The 19,648-nt window shown below is 39.4% G+C and overlaps 1 protein-coding gene across 1 annotated transcript in view; it reads left to right on the forward strand.

The window, feature by feature from the left end:
• Window positions 1–1,239: 1,239 nt before the first annotated feature.
• The window catches only part of GALK2 (galactokinase 2), a 46,132-nt gene continuing 27,723 nt past the window's right edge, over window positions 1,240–19,648 (forward strand). Inside the window, exons 1-5 of the mRNA XM_066196423.1 lie at window positions 1,240–1,508; window positions 3,433–3,521; window positions 4,545–4,668; window positions 9,612–9,702; window positions 12,585–12,731. Coding sequence (XP_066052520.1) covers window positions 1,456–1,508; window positions 3,433–3,521; window positions 4,545–4,668; window positions 9,612–9,702; window positions 12,585–12,731 — 504 coding nt within the window. The 5' untranslated portion in view covers window positions 1,240–1,455. The remainder of the gene's footprint in view (window positions 1,509–3,432; window positions 3,522–4,544; window positions 4,669–9,611; window positions 9,703–12,584; window positions 12,732–19,648) is intronic.

Below are 19,648 nucleotides of genomic sequence, written 5' to 3' on the forward strand. Positions count from 1 at the left end.
CTGCTCCACGTGCTCTGGGATAACCCTGCCTGAGCAGGGGGCAGATGACCCACGGTGGTCTGTTCCAACCTGACCCATTCTGTGAAAGCACAGCCTGTTGCTGTGACCGGCATCATTGCTCAGCTCCCTTTTGCTTTACTCAGTGCTGCCGAGCAGTTTACCTGGGCTGCATTCACCATAAGCAAATAATACCAGAGCAGAAGTTTTAAAGGCCTGAACTCTTTAAATCCACAGACCTTGCAAAGCAATGGCTTTATAAAAATTTTTACAAGCTAATTTCTGCTACTATCTTCAACTGAGTTGAGATACTTCCCCCAACAGACCAGCTCTGCCACCCCATCTCCACAAGGTCTGGGCTTCTCGTAGACACCCAGATGCATCTGCAATATTTACTGGGTCTCCAGGTTTTCCTGTTGTTGGTAATTTTATATTGTTATGGTTTCTGACAGTGGGTCTTTTGTTTCTTTCTTTCTTTTTTTTTTTTTTTTTTTTACCTACAGCTACTGCCAAGTCTTTTAAAAGCTGTGTTTGTATTCTGTAACTATACTAATGGGGAAATGAATGTTTGACCTCAGAAAACCCACAATGAAATTTGTTATTGTGCTTCCTTCAGTCTGAGCACTTAAAGCTCCCTGAATGGGATGAGAGACAATAAGATAGATACCAAAATGGACAAAGATATACACCAAAACACTGAGTCAGTGAGCCTGCGAAAACTTTTGAAATGCTCAGTTCCTTGCAAGTATCTGCAGCCCTTAATCGGAAGGTAACAGAAGCCACGAGGCTGCCTCTTGAGAGGGGAGCTGGAGGAACCACACACCAGAAAAAACACGGGGACAGAGATACCCCTCCCTCCACGCCATGCGGGACGCGACTGTGCATTTATTATTTTCATTGCAAAAGCATTTTGCAGGAGCATCGGCAGAAATACCGGAAAACCCCAAACATTGCTTCCGCACGTCGCAGCAGCTTCCCTGTCCCACCTGGGCTGCGGCGGGCCAGGGCCGAGCGGGCCGCGGGGTGCCCAGGGCCCAGCACCGCCGGCGGGGCGGGACGGGGCCGGGCCGCGGGGTGCCCAGGGCCCAGCACCGCCGGCGGGGCGGGACGGGACGGGGCCGGGCCGCGGGGTGCCCAGGGCCCAGCACCGCCGGCGGGGCGGGACGGGACGGGACGGGACGGGGCCGGGCCGCGGGGTGCCCAGGGCCCAGCACCGCCGGCGGGGCGGGACGGGACGGGGCCGGGCCGCGGGGTGCCCAGGGCCCAGCACCGCCGGCGGGGCGGGACGGGACGGGACGGGGCCGGGCCGCGGGGTGCCCAGGGCCCAGCACCGCCGGCGGGGCGGGACGGGACGGGGCCGGGCCGCCGGCGCTACCGCCCGGAAGGACGCGGCGTTCGCCTGCCCCGTGACTGCGGTCCCGCCGGAGCCGCCGCAGCCGGGCCCGCGGTGGAACCGCCATGGCCGCGGACAGCCCCAGCGCCCTGCCGGTGCAGCTGGTGGAGCAGCCCAGGTGGGTGGGTCGCTCCCCGGCCCCGCCGCCGTTCCCGGGGCGGGTGGGCGGGCTGCGGGCGGCCGGGGGAGGTGGGAAGACGGGTGGGTAAGCCCGTCCTCATGCCCCGGGCTGAGGTGCGAGGAGGTGAGGACTCGGAGCGTCCCGGATACGACCACAGACTTCTCGGGAAGCCCCCGCTGGCCGGGGCGCGCCGGGCTCCGGCCTCTGCTCCCACCCACGGCAGCCCGGCCCGCCCTGACGCCCCTCGCAGGGTGGCGCTGGGGCAGCAGGAAGAATCGTTCATTCATTCATTCGTTTATTCATTCATCATTTCGCCTACATCATTTTCCCCCCAGGGTTTTTGGGGAATACTGATTATTTTCTCGTCCTTTTTTGCTGTAAAAGGCCCTAGAGCAGCGCTGGCCTGGCCTGTCCTTGGAATGGTTGCGGCGTGTGGCAGTGCCTGCTCCTTGCCCGTGAAGTTGCGCTCTATGTGTGGAATTTCAACGCACGCAAACGAACCTTTTTGCTTGCGTTAGCACCGCACAAGGGACTCTTAAAACGCCGGTTACTTGCATACGATTGCAGCGTAAATCCCATGTAAACGACAGGAAGTGTGAAGTTATGAGGGGTGCCTTTGCTTTAAGGCTTCTGACAATTTCCTTCTTGATGTAGGTGCTTGAGATGCAATGTGCGTGTTGTAACATCAAGGCCAAAGCCTGTAAATAGTCTTTCATTAGGCCTGCTTGAAAAACCCACATTAAAAAAAAAAAGAGATCTATCAGCACTTAGATAAACATGCCCTCATGACTGTTTTGTTTGTTGTCTCTTGGTACCAACACTACTATAAAAATATCTGTGAAACAAAGCAGCATTCTAAATACTGACACAAAAAGGAATAAAGTTAACACCTAGAATTCTGCCAACAGATTCCCCTGTGGACTATTATATTATTAATGTGATCTAGAGAAAGGATGGAACAATGAAATGGCAGGAGTTGCTTTTGTTAATTGGAAGAGTGATGTACCAGTCAATACTAGGGGAGATTATAAGAAGGGAAAATCATAGACCTAGGACAGTTTTGTAACTGGGCACAAAGATAGAAAGGGACTGAAAAACCTGTTTAAAAATATCGCAATAAATCATATTTTGGTAGCTTTCCATTTATAAAAATCTTAACATTTGAATATATGTAGCTGAACAGTAACACAGCCTTTACAAAGATGTACCAACTAAATAATTGTGGAATTTTCTAACATCTGTTTCTCATTGCAGTCTTCTTTCTTCCACTTTGCATTAACTAGGCTTCCAGTTCTAGATTTAGATTAAATGTAGAAACCTTATCAGGGTTCCTGTTACTGGATATTTGTCAGTAGAATAACATTTTGCTTTAAGGTAGTTTCAAAATGAATTATTATTGAGTTTCCCATGCTTCACTAAGATAATGGCTTCATCTCTTCTCAGTACTTGTTTTCCTACTGTTCTGCATGACACACTAAAGTATTCCAACTTTGCAAACATCAGGCAGAAGGTCGGTACCTTTACTGCTGCAGGAAATAAAGCAGTGTGACAAAGACAAACTTTCAGTAGCACATCAGGCACCTCTAAATGGAAAACCTGAAGTACTTTTGCTGAAATCCTGTGGAGTAAATACTGTCATAAGTCATGGGGATAATTTAAGGTTTGGAATTTTAGTTCTCTGTGTGTGTGTTTACATGAAGATGGGGTAGTGTCAAATAGGAAAATTGATAAAAATCAAGATCTAAGTAGAGTCTTCAATGTTACGTGAAGAGCAGAAATAAGCAGCTTGATGTCACTCCTGACATAGCAGAGAAAACTACGTACTTCAGGAAGCTAAACTGAATTTGCTTCAAGAAGCATTGAAACTTTCTGTCTTTTATGGAAATACAGTCCTTCTAAATGTTTCTAACCTGCCTTTCAGATTGCAGAAACTGAAGGAGATGTTTATATCAAAGTTTGGATCAGCTCCCAAATTTTATGCTCGTGCACCAGGACGAGTCAATTTAATAGGTAAATGAGAAAAATTAATCTTGTGTTCTTTTACTTCATCCATCATCATGGAAGTCTAGTAGTTTAAAATAGAATAAAAATTTTGGTCTTAGGAGGTTTTTTTCAGAGAAGTTTCTTGTGATAAATGGAAAATCATATATAATTTAGTAGATTTTACTCTATCTTTTTGAAAACAACTCTACATGGATATAAGTTTTGGAGAAAACCATTTATAGACAGTAGTGATGGTTTTGAAAATTGGAGTAACTTGCCAGCTTATGGGTCTTTTTAAAATTAATTAAAGTTACCAAATATAACCAGCCCCACAGCAATGCATATGATAAAGTATGAAATGATACTACCATCATCTCTTCTTTACTGTTTCATAGTGATGTGTCCACAGAACTTAAAACAGTGGGTGTGATTCACTGGCAGACTGGAGAGTCACAATTATTTTGTGTTTAGGACTTACTTTTATTTCTGTAGCAGTCTTATTTTTGAGATTTCTCTGTCCATGTTAGGATTGTCATATCTTGCATATATTCATAAAATAGTCCTATGCATTTGAAGGTGTAGTAAAAGGATCCTGAAAAACAGAACTGTAAAAGTCAACTAGTTTATTGAGCAGTTAATGTTAATTTTTATCTCAGTGTTGTGTGAACATCTTATACAGACTAAATAGACAGCATATGGTAACTGGGAATTATTCCCCTACATACATTTATTATTTGATTGTTACTTTATGTGTTGTATGCAACTGTATTAATGATTATTTAAATGTAGTAGTTATCTTCTTGGAAAAAGGTCCAGAAATTCTATGTACATGACAGTTCTCATTCTTGGACAATAATCTACATGGTGGAGGTTTTTTTTAAAAGTTTTGTAAGCCAGTGTTAAAATATGAACATTTATAAACAGGTGCAATAGATAAAAACATCATAAAAATTGTCTTGTCCAGTAAACAACACTGAAGCCCTGTAGAAGCCCTGTTACTGCTGTTCTAGAAAGAATTATTGCAAAGTGTTTTCTTTGTTTCTTTGCTAGGAGAACACATAGACTACTGTGGTTATGCTGTGCTCCCAATGGCTATAGAACAAGATATGCTGATTGCAGTAGAACCCGTACAAACTCAAGTTGTGCAACTGGCAAATATCAATTCTTCGTACTTGTACGTAATTGCTTTGTTTATTCATTAATTTTTATGAACCTCTTCATGCATTGCAATACACTTTACCTTTTCAGAGATAGGACAGACTTCCATTGCAACACAGAATCTGATTGTGTAAAACAATTTATATCAGCAGATGGAATCCCACAGACTGTCTCCATGCTGTGTGTATTAGTTCAGAGCAATAGCTTTGCAGCTGCTGTCTCCCACCTGTTTGTTCATGTTACTCTGTAAGGCCTCTGATTTTTCAGTCCTTTTAAAAGTACAATTCTGCCTTCCCTTCTTTTATCTCATCTTTCTCCACATAATCCCCATAATTGGCAGCAGCTCAATTTCTCCTGGAGAAGGGAGTGAAATGTTTTGTAATCAATTACTGCAGAAGTAAGGTAACACTCCCCTGCTCTGGAGAACCTGGGGCTGTGTTTTCACAACACAGCAGCTTTAGCAACAATCCTTTCTCAAAAAATCTGTATTCCCTCACTTCCACTTCCTCCACAGCCGTTGTTCACAGAATTATAGGCCAATCTAGGTTGGAAGGGACCTTTGAAGATCCCTTGTAAATAATCTTTTTGGCCTTCTGCTGAACTCCCTGCCAATGCCTTTCATGTATTGGGAAACCCCAAAACGGGATGCAATATTCCAGCTACGGTCTCACAAATGCTGAACAGAGGGAAAGAATCCTGCCACTCTTTTCAACTTCAGGCATGTTTTTCTGCCTCTTTGTACCAGACTGATACTTGTGTAGCTGCTTGGCAGTTCAGATCAGGTCACTCATCCACATGAGCTTTTGTGGACAGTTCGCAAAAATCAGATTCAGCAAAAGCTTAGTTTAAGCCATTTTTATTGAGCCATTGGTTTAATTGGTAAATTAGTTCCTGAAAGCACAGTGTGTGGCAGCACAGGGACAGGAACATACTGTCAAAAGTGGGAAATACTTGAGCACTTACTCCTGCTTAAAGCTCAGTTTGTTACACACATGTTCTGAACTGCTGCCTGTGGCTAAGAGAGTTGAAAGGAATTTGTACTTCCATGCTAAGTATAAATCCTCAGGGATTTTTCACTTTGTGGAGTATGTACTCACATTATAGCTGGGCTGAATTAAGAGTTTGCCACTGCCAAAAGGCAATAGCTTGACAACTTTTACTCCTAGTCTCCCTGTACCTGCTTCTGAGATCAACTCAGACTCTGCCTTTTAGCAAGTGTAGAGTACTTGTTTCATCTTAAGGTAAAATGCATTATTCCCCCATTTTTTGCTTGGCTAATTTTCTGTCATTTTAGTGACTTGCCATGCACTCAGCACTAAGGCTGACTTGGGGTAAACAGTGGGAGCAAGCAGTGGTGAACAGGCAAGGGCAGTGGAAGGTGTGCATGGGACCCTTCCCTTTCTTCAACAGCAACCTCCCACCAGGGCTTAAGCTGTGTTACAAAACCATTCTGCAAGAGACAATAGCTTCAGAATTACAATAGTTTTGATTAGGAAAAGTTGTTACAGTGAACACTAAATAAAGCAGCAATAAAAAGGTAAACATTTTCACTTGGTCTTCAAGCTTTGCTGCATTATATTGCAATTGAAATGGCCTTCTCAGGACAGTTCCACCAAATGTAGAATTTGATATGTGTAGCCTTTGAATTTAAATTGCGCACACTGTCACTATATTTTTACATCTGCCCTGGTTTCAGTTTGAAATCATATGCTTTAAGCCATAAACCAAGAAAAAGTCTCAGAACACAGCATTAAGCATCTTGGTTTTGTTGAGACACTGTTGCTTAAAAACAAAGCTAAAACATGCCCATAATTTCATAACAAAGAAATATTTTTCAACACTTTGAATGTTACACCACATAACAAAACTGATGACAGTATGTCTTTTTGTCCCAGCCTGTTACACTGGTGGATTTATGCCTGTGGTGAATGCATATCTATAGGCCTTTGGTGAACAAGGACTAACCAGAATCCTCTGTAGAATCACTATTTCCTATTTCTTTCTTATTTTGTAAACTGGTAAACTGTGGAACAGTTCTATAGTACTCTTCCACACTGACAGTTCATGTTAACTTTTAGTAGAAATAGGACAGAGAACAGGTTGCTAGAAAAACCACTTACTTGTTTTTTATCATAATCTCAAATGATCTGATGCCTTTTATGTTATTTGGACTAAAAAGGTATTCAAAAGTTACATTCTTTTGAAGTTCCTGATACCTCTGCTTCACAAAACATCTTTGTAATTGAGGAGTATGTGTAGAGAGAACATCTGACATTATAATTCTCAAAATGTCTTCAGAAGTACCAGAGGATGGTAATTACCAATCAGTTTCCATCTCACAACAAAACCTGAAAGTTTGTTTACTTGTTTGTTTGTTATAATAGGGTATTTGTACAGAAGACTCTAACAGATAAACTAACAGATTGACAAGACAATAAGGTTCTGTGAGAAAAAGCCAAATTGATCTCCCAAAAATAAGGATTATTTACTATTCAAGCAGTAAAACCATCTCAGTCAGACTACAATAAAAGTCCCATCTCTTCTAATTATACAGAAAAATTGAAGTTTTTATGTCTGGTTATGGAGAAGTGGCATTGTTTCCCAAGCATTCTTTAAAACAGAAAGGCTGGAACAGACTATATCACAGTATTTTTATTTAATGGGTATGTTTTTTCCCAATATTTTATTTTGTTATAAAGTTCTTATATTAAACTGCCTAATTTTCAGTAGGAGGTTTAAAGGCAAGCCTGAAGATTTACTGATTTAAGATAAAGTTTGGATATTTAGGAACTGTTTTTTATAAAAAGCTGAATGTGATAACAAAAAATAGACTTAAAGATTCTGGGGATTTTGACAGTCCCGTATTCTGTGTTTGTGTGAATTATGTCCATATAAAACCTGCCAAAATCAAAAGCCTTTTTTTTTCTTTCATTTTCCATGTGAAAAGATTGCAAAAAAGAGCAAAATGCATTTTAAGGAGTCACTATTTTATCTTGAGAAGCAGCACATATAGTCATAATATGTGTCTTCTTGTTCATTGAAATTTTACTCTGAGAGGGTAAAAAGAATTATGAAGTGAAAATATTCTAGAACTCTTATTTGAGGTAAAGAGGACTTAAAATGCCTTTTCTCATAATCACTTTTACACATTGCCTTCCACCAACCTTGTTTTGTAAACAATAATTTAGGATTATTGTAGGAGGCAAGCCTAAACATGTAATTTTGAAATCTTTATTACTTATGACAAGTATTTTCTATTTTAAAAGTACCTTATGGGGGGTTTATTTTATTCAAAAGCCATAAGCAAGCCAATGTTTTGATGAAGATCATTCTGAGTACACATGAATCTCGAATTGGAAGAATTTACAGCCATTCTCAAACTTTTCTAGTACTCTAATCTCAATACTCCCTTTCATATCTTTTGTGTTCCTCTACAAAACCCACTAATTTCTGACACTAGCTTTCTGCAGTTCTTTGCTGCTGCACTGTTGATAAAATCCTGTTTGTGGCACTGAGATAGCAGCTTACACGTTAGAGTGTACACCAATCTGATGGGTTTGCACTGTAATTAAGGCTGAACTTGAATGTACAGCTGGCAAAGTGGGAATTCTAAGTTGATGCTCAAAGTGCAAGATCTGTCCTGTGCCATAATAGGTTGTAGGCTGGGAGTACAAGTGGAGTTCCTCACTGCAGTGGGGTAAGCAATAGACCAGGTGAATTGTGGGGCCACTGCAACATTGCTTGCTGCCTTGGGGCTTGCATGACACAAAAACTGCAGCCTTTAAGTGCACCAGAATAAAGTGAGCTTTTCAGACATTGCTTGAAGACAATTCTATCATAGTAAAGATGCTTTATATTTGTAGAACTTTTTCTCCATAGGTAACAGCATAATTAATTGATAAAAACATCTTTTCACTGGTATCCATTACAATTATTAATTAGTGATGTCCTTTTGGACAAAAAAATAAACCCGGGAAATCAATAATCTATGTAGTCTACTGGGACCAGTGTAAGAAGGAAAAATTCCATCCTCCTAGGAGCTGCAGACTGTCGCCTGAAGTATTACCTCTTGAAACTGGTTTTATTCCTGTTAAATATTTCCAGGAATTCAGCTGCCTCTGTTCATATTCTTTAGCAGACCTTGCCCTGTAGAGCACATCTTAGTCTGGAACTTTACCATTTTAAATTTGATTTCTTGATGTTCTCAGTGCCTTTGCTGTTTCTGTGTTGGGCACCTGCTGTCATGACACCAAGCAAGTAAAGTTCCTGGGTGTTCAAGGGTACAGACTGCCAAACAGCTTGCACACCTCTCTGAGGCCTCTGCGTGTCACTCCTGCCCATTTTGATAGCACCTAGCTGTTCTTTAGGGACATTCAAGCTCACAGGTTTTATTATTTTGAAAGAAAGGTGGAGTAGGAATTATCCTGGAGGAAACAGATAATATTTGAACTAAATATTTTTTGTCTTGTAACATACGTAATGTAATTCTGCAGCATTAGGCCTGTTTTAGTGAAGTGCCATTCAGAGCAAAGGTAATGAAGATGAAATCCTGAGCAGGAATTACCAGAGAGCCTGAAGTTTATCTGGTTCTAGATTTGATCTAGATCTAGCTTTGATAGATATGATTATTTAAATTTTCAGTTCTAAGAAGTCATGATAGCATACAGATAGATACATGGTGGAAGGTGACCTGCCTTAATTAAGGATGTCAAAGGCAGCTTAATTTCTGGATTTATTTAATATATTCTTTATACTTAATCAAGAATTCTTATGCTTTCATCTAAAATAACCATATAGAAATGATTAATAAAAAAGATATGTAAAAGGATCAAACAAGAAAACATTGCACTGAAAACCATCAAACCAGTTTCGTCCATCAGCAGGTGGCAGTAACAAGCCATGTTTTTTCAAACTAAATTTCATACAAATTAAAGCCTCAAGATTTTTCTGTTTTTGCAGGGATTTCAGTACTAGTGTTAATAACATTCAGATTAACAAAACCAAACCTCAATGGCATAACTACTTCCTGTGTGGACTGAAGGGTATTCAGGTAAGCCTTTTAACTTATGAAATTAATATAGAGGTAAAATACAACAAGAATACCTGTTTACCCTCAAAATGTTTCCCTGCATTCTATAGCTTTTTTAAACATAGAGTTATATTTTTATGTTAAAACTTGAAGAGAAGATATGAGGGGGCTAGCTTTCAAATATTTGCAGAGCACTATTTTTATCTCTATAAAACAAATTACAATAGCAAATAATTGCTCAGGAAATAAGTGATCAAACATTATCAGGATGACATTTCTGTATTTTGAAGTCAAAAGGAATGCTTTCCAATGGAATTATTTAATTAAAATCTGCTTTGAAAAAGGTATGGAGGCTTGTCTTTCAGGACGTGAAGATCATATCTTAGCCCTTTTCTTTCTCTGGAAGCATTTAAAAAACATGGACTTCCATTAAAGCTGAAAACCTATAATTTGTGTGCAACAGCTGAGTGAAGCTGACTCATGCAGTAGGCAAAAGAAAATGCAAAAGCCAAGTAAACAGCATACAGAAGAAATAATCCATGAAGAACCATTACTCATCCGGGTTTTCAGGGTTTGGAATTTGAATGGGATTTTCGGAATATCCTGAGTTAAAAGTGCAGCTATGCAGGAAGGGGCACACTTACAGTAAAGGTAGGAGCACAAACACACGGATGTTTTCCTGTCTGCCCAGTCGAGGTTTATCTCCCTGGGGACCTCTCCAGACTGACCTGACAACCCAAGTGCTGCTCATCAGTGCTGCTGGGAGGCAGCCTTAACTCACCATCGAGGCTCCTGGAAATCTCACCTGCTGTTTGCAGATGAGGCTCAGAATCCACAGAATTCATGGCCCTTTGAGGGAAAAAAACCCCCAAAAAACCTGACTTCTCTGCTCGATGTCAATCTAATGATATTTCTGGAAGTGCAGATGGGATAAACAGCGATGGCAGGTCAGGAACAGGTCGCCACAGCCAGCCCAATTTATGGGTAAACGTGCTTTTTAAAGCAGATGAAGTTTGCCTCAGAATAGGCCATCTAGGTCACCCCACAGGATGATCCAATAGATAAGGATTGCAGACTGCTGAAACGTCTACCTTAGATCTGCCACTGGAGTTTTCAAAATACAATATTCAGAACTATCAGTGCCACAAATCACCTTATTACAATTCCCAGGTCCTAAACAGCCCCCTGCTCCTATGCATAGACCCAAATAAGTTACTTATGTGTGCAGTAACATGAGTATTTTCAATTGTATATTGCTCAGTAACACAGGCATTTAAATTGCACTGACTGTAGAGATATAGATTAGGTTTCTTTACAATATATCCTTTCTTATATTAAGGCTTGCATGACCAATTGGCTTTATTTATTTTGCAGTCTGCTACTGAGATTTGTTTCCTAAGGACAAGCTTTCATACTTGAAGGTTAATTTGCAAAGCAGGTTTGGAGACTCTGGTACTGGCAGAAAATAAGCATAAATGTTACAGACTTAAGAAACTCTGAAATACAAGTACTCAGAGGGTCCAGTGGGATAATCTGTTTATATTAAGTTGAACATGCTATCCTTTTGGGACAGAACTGTTGCAGAACTTGGCAACGTCCATTTTCATTTTTGAAACTGAAGTACGTTTTCTATTTAAACATCGCGTGATAAGTCTGCAAGCCTGATTCACATTCAAGACAATCCAGAAACTCTGGATCAGTTTCTGGTTACTCAAGCATTTTCTGTTTATGAACAAGCCTGTCTAGTGTTCTTCATGAAGGGGTATGGGCAGCCATAGTATTCTAGATATGAATTTCCTTTATTTGTAAAACAGGAAATTCAAAATACAATTTGAAGTGATGGTAGAAGAATCTAAAGGAGGCTCTTTGTATTTGCTGATCTCTACCATTGATATTATTGTTGATGTTGCTTCAGGAGAAGTAGTAGAAATCTTTTGAAGGTGGACATTTCTTTATGAAAATACTGTTATTTTTTCTGATTATTGACACTGTAATGTAGTTTATTGATGTATAAATTGCATCAGAAATTAGCTATTCATATACCCCTCATATACAGTCAATGATTTTTTAGTAAGTGCTACATGTTTGTTTCAAACTAATAGCAGAGAGAAATTTATATAGAAGTGATTATAAATAAAAAGAAAAAGCAACTAAAGAATAATTAAAAGACTATGTACAGGAGGATTTTTGACTTCTGGATTAAAGGTATTATCTGTGATATCTGTCATGTATGTTAGAATATTTTAAACTTCGTTCAAAAAATAGCATGCCAGAGGCCATCCCTGCTGGTAGCTGTGTCTTTGTGACCCCAAAGCAGAGAGTTCCTTAAGTACCATTGTGGTTTTCCCAGTGTCAGTTCTGTGGGTGCTTCAGGACACGAGTATGTGGCTCTGGAAACAGCTGCATGGCTACTGGTTCCCCCTCAGCATCATGTGGCTCCCTAATACCACATTGCCAACATTGGAAGTGAAGCATAAAGTGGACCTTGAGCTCTTTGTGGTGCCTAAAATGAAGAGCTGTCGAGAAAAGGACAAAAGTAGGGTATAAAAGGATTGGTGACTTCACACTGTCACCACAGCAGCTCAAAGCAGAGCCAGTTGCTGCAAAACCCACCCACGAAGCTTGGTAAATTCTTGGGCGTGCAGCCCATCCTGAGTTCTGCTTGGGGTGGTTATATGTTTGTGTGCAGCAATTGCAGACATACCTTTGGCTGACGCCCCACCATTGGCTTTGTTCTTAAGGAACAGAATGAAAATTTTGCTTTTGCATTATTTTGGAGATACCAGAAGCAGGTCCTTGCTTCCAGCAACTCAGCAGAAGGATTCTCTTTCTAAGTATCAGATAATTGCAAGCCTGAGCCTGTCTGTACTTGAAACTGAGATTGTTTATTTTTTCATTGTTAGGAACATTTTGGTCTTAATAACCCAACTGGAATGAATTGTCTGCTAGATGGAACCATCCCTCCAAGTTCTGGTCTCTCTAGCTCCAGTGCTTTGGTGTGCTGTGCAGGACTCGTGACACTCAGAGCTAATGGAAAAACCCTCTCTAAGGTAATTTACTGTAAAACACGAGAGTGTCAGCAGTAAAATTCTACTTAAAATTAAATATTGTTAACGCCTGTAAACATTAAAAACACGATACAATTGTTTTTGCAAAGAGTTGTTGGATATAAACTTAAGATATTGCACAATTGAGCAAACATCTTTGGCCAAATTTTGGCTGGACTTGAATTTGGCAAGAAAGCAGGCTTACATTAAAGCTGAAAAAAGGAGCATTTATTGTAAGCCTGTATTTTGGCCAACCATCAGGTCCATGCCTGGACCAGATGTGCTATCTGCAGGCCAGGGCTGAGGATATATGTGCTGAAGCATGTGGTCCACACCCCCGAGGCCTTTACTCTCTCCCTGAATGACTTTTCATGGCTTTAACAGCAGAGCATCTGTTGGAGGCCTGTGGAACAATTTCTTGATAAATTATGTAATCAGCACAAAGTAGAGGTAAAATTCTTCCATCTGACTCTCCTTATTCTCTTCACAGTTTTTTTGGAATGAACATATTTACAATCCAAAATGTATTCCTCACTTTTAAACAAACATTAGTCTAAAAACAAACCCCAAGTATGTGACCTGTTAGCAGTACAATTGTTAGCACTGTTTGGCTTGTGTAATACAGATTTCTGGAGGAGTCATAGTCCTTGAAGGTGCCATATGGGAATGAAGTTCTCTCCATTAAAAATGTCTGGTTAAGTGAAACTAGGATCTTAAATTAGAACATTGTCAGGAAGGGAGAAGAGCAGATTTAAATGTGACTGTTACACGTATTTGTGCCTATTGTCTTAGACAGACATTCCCAAATTGTGGTACAAAGCCAACTGAAAGTGGCACATGATGATGGCAGCTGTTAACTCTGCTTTTAACAAGCACTGCTCTGCGCCATGAGGTGAACAGATCCACACAGAAGGTTTTTGCTGGTCTGTTGAGATTTACTTCTCTCTGAGGCTGCAGTTGCAGGAATGCTCTCAGCAGTGAATGCACGATCTCACATTGCCCGGCTCCCAGGGCTGGCTTCAGGAGTGTAAGGCAGGGCTCAGGCAGAAAGGGGCAGGGTTGGTGTGGCAGGGAAACTTTTTATGTAGGAGGATATTGCCACAGTTGCTGTCACCCTGACTTGTGTTGGTGTGTGATCAAACGTCAGTAAGGGACTGGACACCGTAAGAGAGGCTCTACTTTGGGAGGTGAGACATGTAGAGCAGTGGTAGATAAAAACATGGAATTGAGGATCCTTCTTGGATGAATGAGACTGCAATTGAAGGGTTGGAGGTGACAGAATGTGTACCTGGCCTGAAAAGAAGCTCCTGGTTTTTCACAGATGGTCCTACCACAGGCCAGCACAGTCTCTGATGGTGGTCACCTCAAGAGCGAAGCTTGGGAACAACTGATCAAAATCACTGGAGTGCACATGTTCAGAAATTGGGTATCTGTGCAATCATAAAACTGACAGAGGTCAGAAAGCCTAAATTTTACTAGGTAGCAAAAATCTGTATCTGGAAAACCAGAAGCCAGGTTTTCATTATTCCAATTCTGCACAGTGTTCTTCAGAGAATAAATGATATAGTGTGCATCTTGAGCTGAATTTACACCTGACTTGGGAGTACCAGCCGGCATTATGCCAGACCAAAACTCCTTCTGTCATTTTCATAGAAAATGATGGAAGAACAGAAGGAAGACAGAGACTCCACTGAATGTCTCTTCTTCTCCTCATGTGTCCTGTTCAATCCCCTTCTTGCTAGTTGAAAAATGTGCTGAAAGTCAAGCTTGTGTCTGAAATACAGTTGGACAAACACAAGAGACACAATTGCACATTTTTGTCAGGAAACCCTGCTGTGTGCAGCCAGATATTTTGCACTTGTGATGAAAAATGAGCAATTAACATACAGATGAGACTTCTCAATAGCCACCATAGGAGCAGTTAAGAGCATATCCAAGATCTTGTATGCTTGCATAGACCAAGGCACCTGGTTGTCATGGTTAGGAGAGAGGGTGACTCCTCTGAAGACTGATTGCTTTTGTCCAGGCTTTAAGTTTCCCCAAACCTTACAGGACGGTAGAAACTCATTCAGTGTTTTTGGCTCATTTATGCTTTAGCATTAGAAACTTGTTATATGTAGCTAAATCCAGAGTCTCTGTTGCACTGGATTTATGCTTAGCCTTGCAGAACTGCCTTGTATAAGGCAGGGCTAGTCTGGGTATAAATTAGAACAATCTAGGCATGTGAGTCCTCAGAAGTATAAAACGTGCTCTGGCCACTTCTTGCCAGCTCCTAATGCATCCTGTGCTGGTGTCAGATGGGATCTGTGCAGGATCCAGTCCTGCTGGCTCCGTGTCAGCAGGGAGCTCCCTCATGGCAGGGAAATTCTTAGCTGAGCACAAGTAGGGGCTTTCCAGATCCTTTCTACTAGAAAGCAAACCAGGACTGCATTTTTAAGGCTCTGGATATTTATGTGTTTGTTTATTTTAAATAAGAAAACTTTACCCCTCTCATCCATGTTTTTTTTTTCAAATGCTTTATAGTTGTGAAAGTTGTAAACTGTAGTATTTATAAGTAACAATATTTGGTTATGATGGTAATTTTATGAGAAAAGATTGGCTTATTGGCCCTCACTAGTCTGACGGACTTTGCAAAATCTTAATATGATGGATTGTAGCTGGAAGACAGGAAATTTTTGGCTTTGGAATCAAATTTGTCTGAATCATAGGGCTTTTGTAGCCAAAGTTATGGAAAAATGACCTTTTACTGAATGGAACATTTATCTCTTTTGTTTCTGTGAAGCTATTTTTATGAGAATATTTTAGTTATATGCTCTTTTTTCCTGATAAATGTAAGTTTAAAATAGTTGCTGTAGAGTCAAAGTTGTTGAAATTTAGAGCTTTTATGAGATAACACTTCCAGTGTGAGGTTCAGGCCTATGAGATTAAGAGCCAAAACCCCACAAAATTAAAAAACATTGTAAAAGCATGGCTAGAATTTCATGGTGGCTAACTTTAAAAATAGCACTTTTTTGACATTGAAAACAAAATCAGAAAAAAACATGCTCTCACTAATTGTGTGTAGCAGTCTGCAATAGGGCATTGTTTCAGTGTGCATACAATATTTTTTTAAAAAACCCATCATACACATACACAATAGTTAGGGAAAATACCAGTTGAAGACAATTCAGCCAGATGTGCAGTGCTAACCAGTTGCAGCAGTGCAATAGCATTCAAATAACAAGATGAAAAATGTAGAATGTGATCTTTAAAAAGAATCCATTTTTCTCCTCCAAACGGGATACCAGTCTAAGGCTGTGGTGGCATCACTCAAACAGCAGCAGTGCTCAGTAGTAACAGTTCTTGATTTTAAAGTGATTTTTATTTCAGTATAATTTGTATAACTTTTCATCAGGATATGATATTTTTTGTAAAGGAAACATCATAATGCTCTAAACTGTCCCAGCTTTGTGTTTTGTGGTAGGAATTAATGAGTACAGAAAATCACTTAGGACTGAGTAATGAGATTTACTTAAAGATGTGATGATAATGTTGTTGTCCAAATGTTAGATCTTGTGAAAGTAAGGTCCGTTCAGCCACCATAACATTTTTTTTTTGTTACTCAAGGCTGGGTAGCTGTGCGCATACTTATTGGGAAGAAGAGATCAAAAGTGAATAGGGTTTATCTAATTTAATGTGAAATGTTGAGCATAGGAAGGGCAATCATATTTGGCTTTATCTAGACTGAGAAAAAGCTAAGTCAGACAGAGTAAATAAAGGACCTAAATCTAATCTCTAATGGCACAGTGTCCTTTGGTTTCACTTTTTCCAAACTATGGCTCAGATGAATTTGAGTGTGGGTGTTAAACATTTTTAAACAGTATTTCAACAGTTAACATACCTGCTAGTGTCACTGGTTTCAGTGGGAGAATAGATAGGCTATCTAGAATCCTTTCTACTTTGTTTCTGAAGCCTCTATAAAGTAAGGAAAGTGCTTGAGTTGAACCCTTTACTACTCCCAATCCATAGCTGTCTGGCAAGAAAACCTGTGAGTATCCATAGTGATAGTGTGACTTTGAAATGAGTAACCTGTGCTGATAATACTCCTTAGGATTGGATTATAATTTACTTTATTTTCTTTAAAAATATTTTTTTTTATAATTTATTGATCTATCAAAAATCTTTGATAGATGCATGCTCAGGCTAATCGTATGAGAAACCAAATTGTTTACACAAGAAATGGCACGTAGATACTGTATTTTAAAGCACTATTAATACAGAGAAATGCCAAAGTTCCTTTCTCCCCGTGGAATTGGAAAACCAGGGTTCTTATTAAGCCTGACTGTGTGTTTGTAATCAAGGGGAAACAGTGCTTCAGAGCAGTGGTAATCAAAGGCCATAATCTCTCATCAACCAAATTGATAACCTTCTATTTGAGCATGTTAGGAGGCAGACAAAGTCAAGCCAAGATTGCTGTGCTTATGAGGACATCCAGATACTATCTGACAAATACATTCCCATTCTGGAAAAAAAGTAAGCATAATTACCTTGCAAAACATATATGAAGTTCAGCTAATTGGGATTTTATGTGCAAACTGGAAACAGATGGTAACTTTCAGCAACCTATTCCTAGTCAAGATGAGATATTAAAAACAAAGGCATCCCTGGTGGTAAAAATAACCTCACAAATTTGGGCATCATTTTAAACCTTACTAAATGAGACATAGCACCTTTTATTTCAGAAGTTATTTTTATACCTACATAAATATATATAAAATGTGCACAGATTGGAAAAAAATTACATTCTAGCTAGATTTGAAATATGTTATATGATGGAGAATGTTTTCTTCTCACTGTAAAACACACATCTCTATCCATAAATGTTTCTTCTGCATTTTCAGTCTTGTGTATTGTGAACCAAACTTAGAATGGAAAATCTAGAATTTAATGGAAAATTTACACTATGTTTGCCATTAAATTACCAACATTATTTGTTGTAAATGAAAGCAGCAGACTGAGTCTGACTTTTCAGACTGACTTGCCAAAATGTTAAGGATTGTTCATTGAGGGACCATTACTCTATTTCCATAGAGGGAATAAATATATGCTCAGCACTTTTGACTGAATTGATATTTAAATGCTTCAGTTACCTAAATTTGCTTGCTGGAGAGAATTCTGAAGCACTGAAAATGACCATGCTTAAAATAACTTATATTAACAAATTCATTTTCTTCATGAAGCTTCCATTCATGAACAATAAAATTTAAAACAGGAAGAAAACTGGTTTGATTTTTTTTTAATTTATTTTAGAAATTAGTTACCATTACTACTGTACCGTAGTATATAGAAAATTTAGCACATTTAACTTGGGCCAAAATGAACTACATTAAACCACTGAGGCAGATGTAATTTAATACTATCATTTTATGGAGAAGATTGCTTTATTTTGGCTGCTGTCATTCTGGATTTGTGTATATCAAGTTTCTGTGTAATGTAGGGTGAGCTGTTCCAAAAAAATACTAAGCAACACTAATTCTGTTTTACTAACAAATATTTGCCTGTCTCCTACTCACTAATTGTCTTACTCTTTCAAGGGGTTTACTCTTACACAAGTTTACTTCTTTGAAGGGCTGTGTGAGATTGAAAGGGATTGATCACTGGTTTTGAACATATTAACAGTGACAGTTATATAGGGACAAATTCTGTTGCAGTTTACACGCTGTCCAGACCCATTATTGCATGAGTGAAAATCAGAGCAGTTGGCCCTTGGCCTCTTTGTGAGCAAGAGAATGACTAAAGGTGAAACACCCTTATCTGTCCTCACTCAGATAATTCTTTAGGTTTCTATTTTAAGGATTTTTTAAAATATATAATTAGGTGATCATCTGTTCACTTTCATTATTTCTAGGATATCCAGATACCTTTCTACATATCTCATTATCACTAACATCAAATGGATAGAAAGTAAAATAAATGATGGGGCAACAGAGAATCAAGTGAGTTGTATGGGCTGGGTTATAATTTATCAGTTCTTGGACTTGAAAGACCAAAAAGACTCAGCTGTAAATCTAAACCTGAATTTGAGGTGTTTCATATTGAAACATAAGTAGAGAAAAGCACATATTAGTGAAAATATAGTTTTACTGAAAACTCACTTTTTCCATTAAAAATCCCAAACAAGGTAACGTGATGCAGAGCTACTGATGAGTTCTTATTACAAGAAATCTCTCCATCTAGAGTAACTACACATAAGGCACTAATAATTAAAAATCACAACCTTTCTTTGTCAGAGTAAATTATATCTCCACTGGTATGATTTCCCAGATTAGACTTTCTGCATGCTGGATAGGAAATCTTGTGACTCAAAGATAAAACAGATTTAAGTGGCAGTAATTTCTTTCTTTGTAACCCAAGATTGACTTGCCTCTTATCAGGGAGAACCCTAAATTGTTTCAAACAAAAAGCAGGGGTAGTTCGTAGAGTCTTAGATCAAAAGCTAGCCTAGGTCTGCACAGGGGAGCAGTTGCCTGCTAGACAAATGGGTGTTACCGTCTGCAGTAGGATACATTCTGGACAGACTTTAGAATTAGGCTTTGCAAACGAACAGGCTAAGAAACACATTTTGAAAACTGCTAGTTTTAGGTATTTCCTAGTGCTCCAGCTAACATTGTCTAAAACCTAAGAGCAGCTTCCTTAGGTGATTAATTTACATAAATTTATAATGCGTAATTGTTTGTTAGTGAATTGTATGTACTGAGATTCTTTTCCTGGTGATGTGGCTTTATATTGTTTTAATTATGGATATTCTAATTTATTGTGTTTTTATCTTTTTTTTGTTGGATAAACAGCAAAACCCCTAATGTTAATATATCATGAAACTCACTGATTCTAAACATCTCCCATGGAAGCACAGCCAACCTGGCATGTGTACTTGCCAGCAG

Source organism: Chamaea fasciata, unplaced genomic scaffold (assembly GCF_029207755.1).
Source record: "Chamaea fasciata isolate MVZ Bird 193981 ecotype frontalis unplaced genomic scaffold, bChaFas1.0.hap1 SCAF_14, whole genome shotgun sequence".
Taxonomy (NCBI): domain Eukaryota; kingdom Metazoa; phylum Chordata; class Aves; order Passeriformes; family Sylviidae; genus Chamaea; species Chamaea fasciata.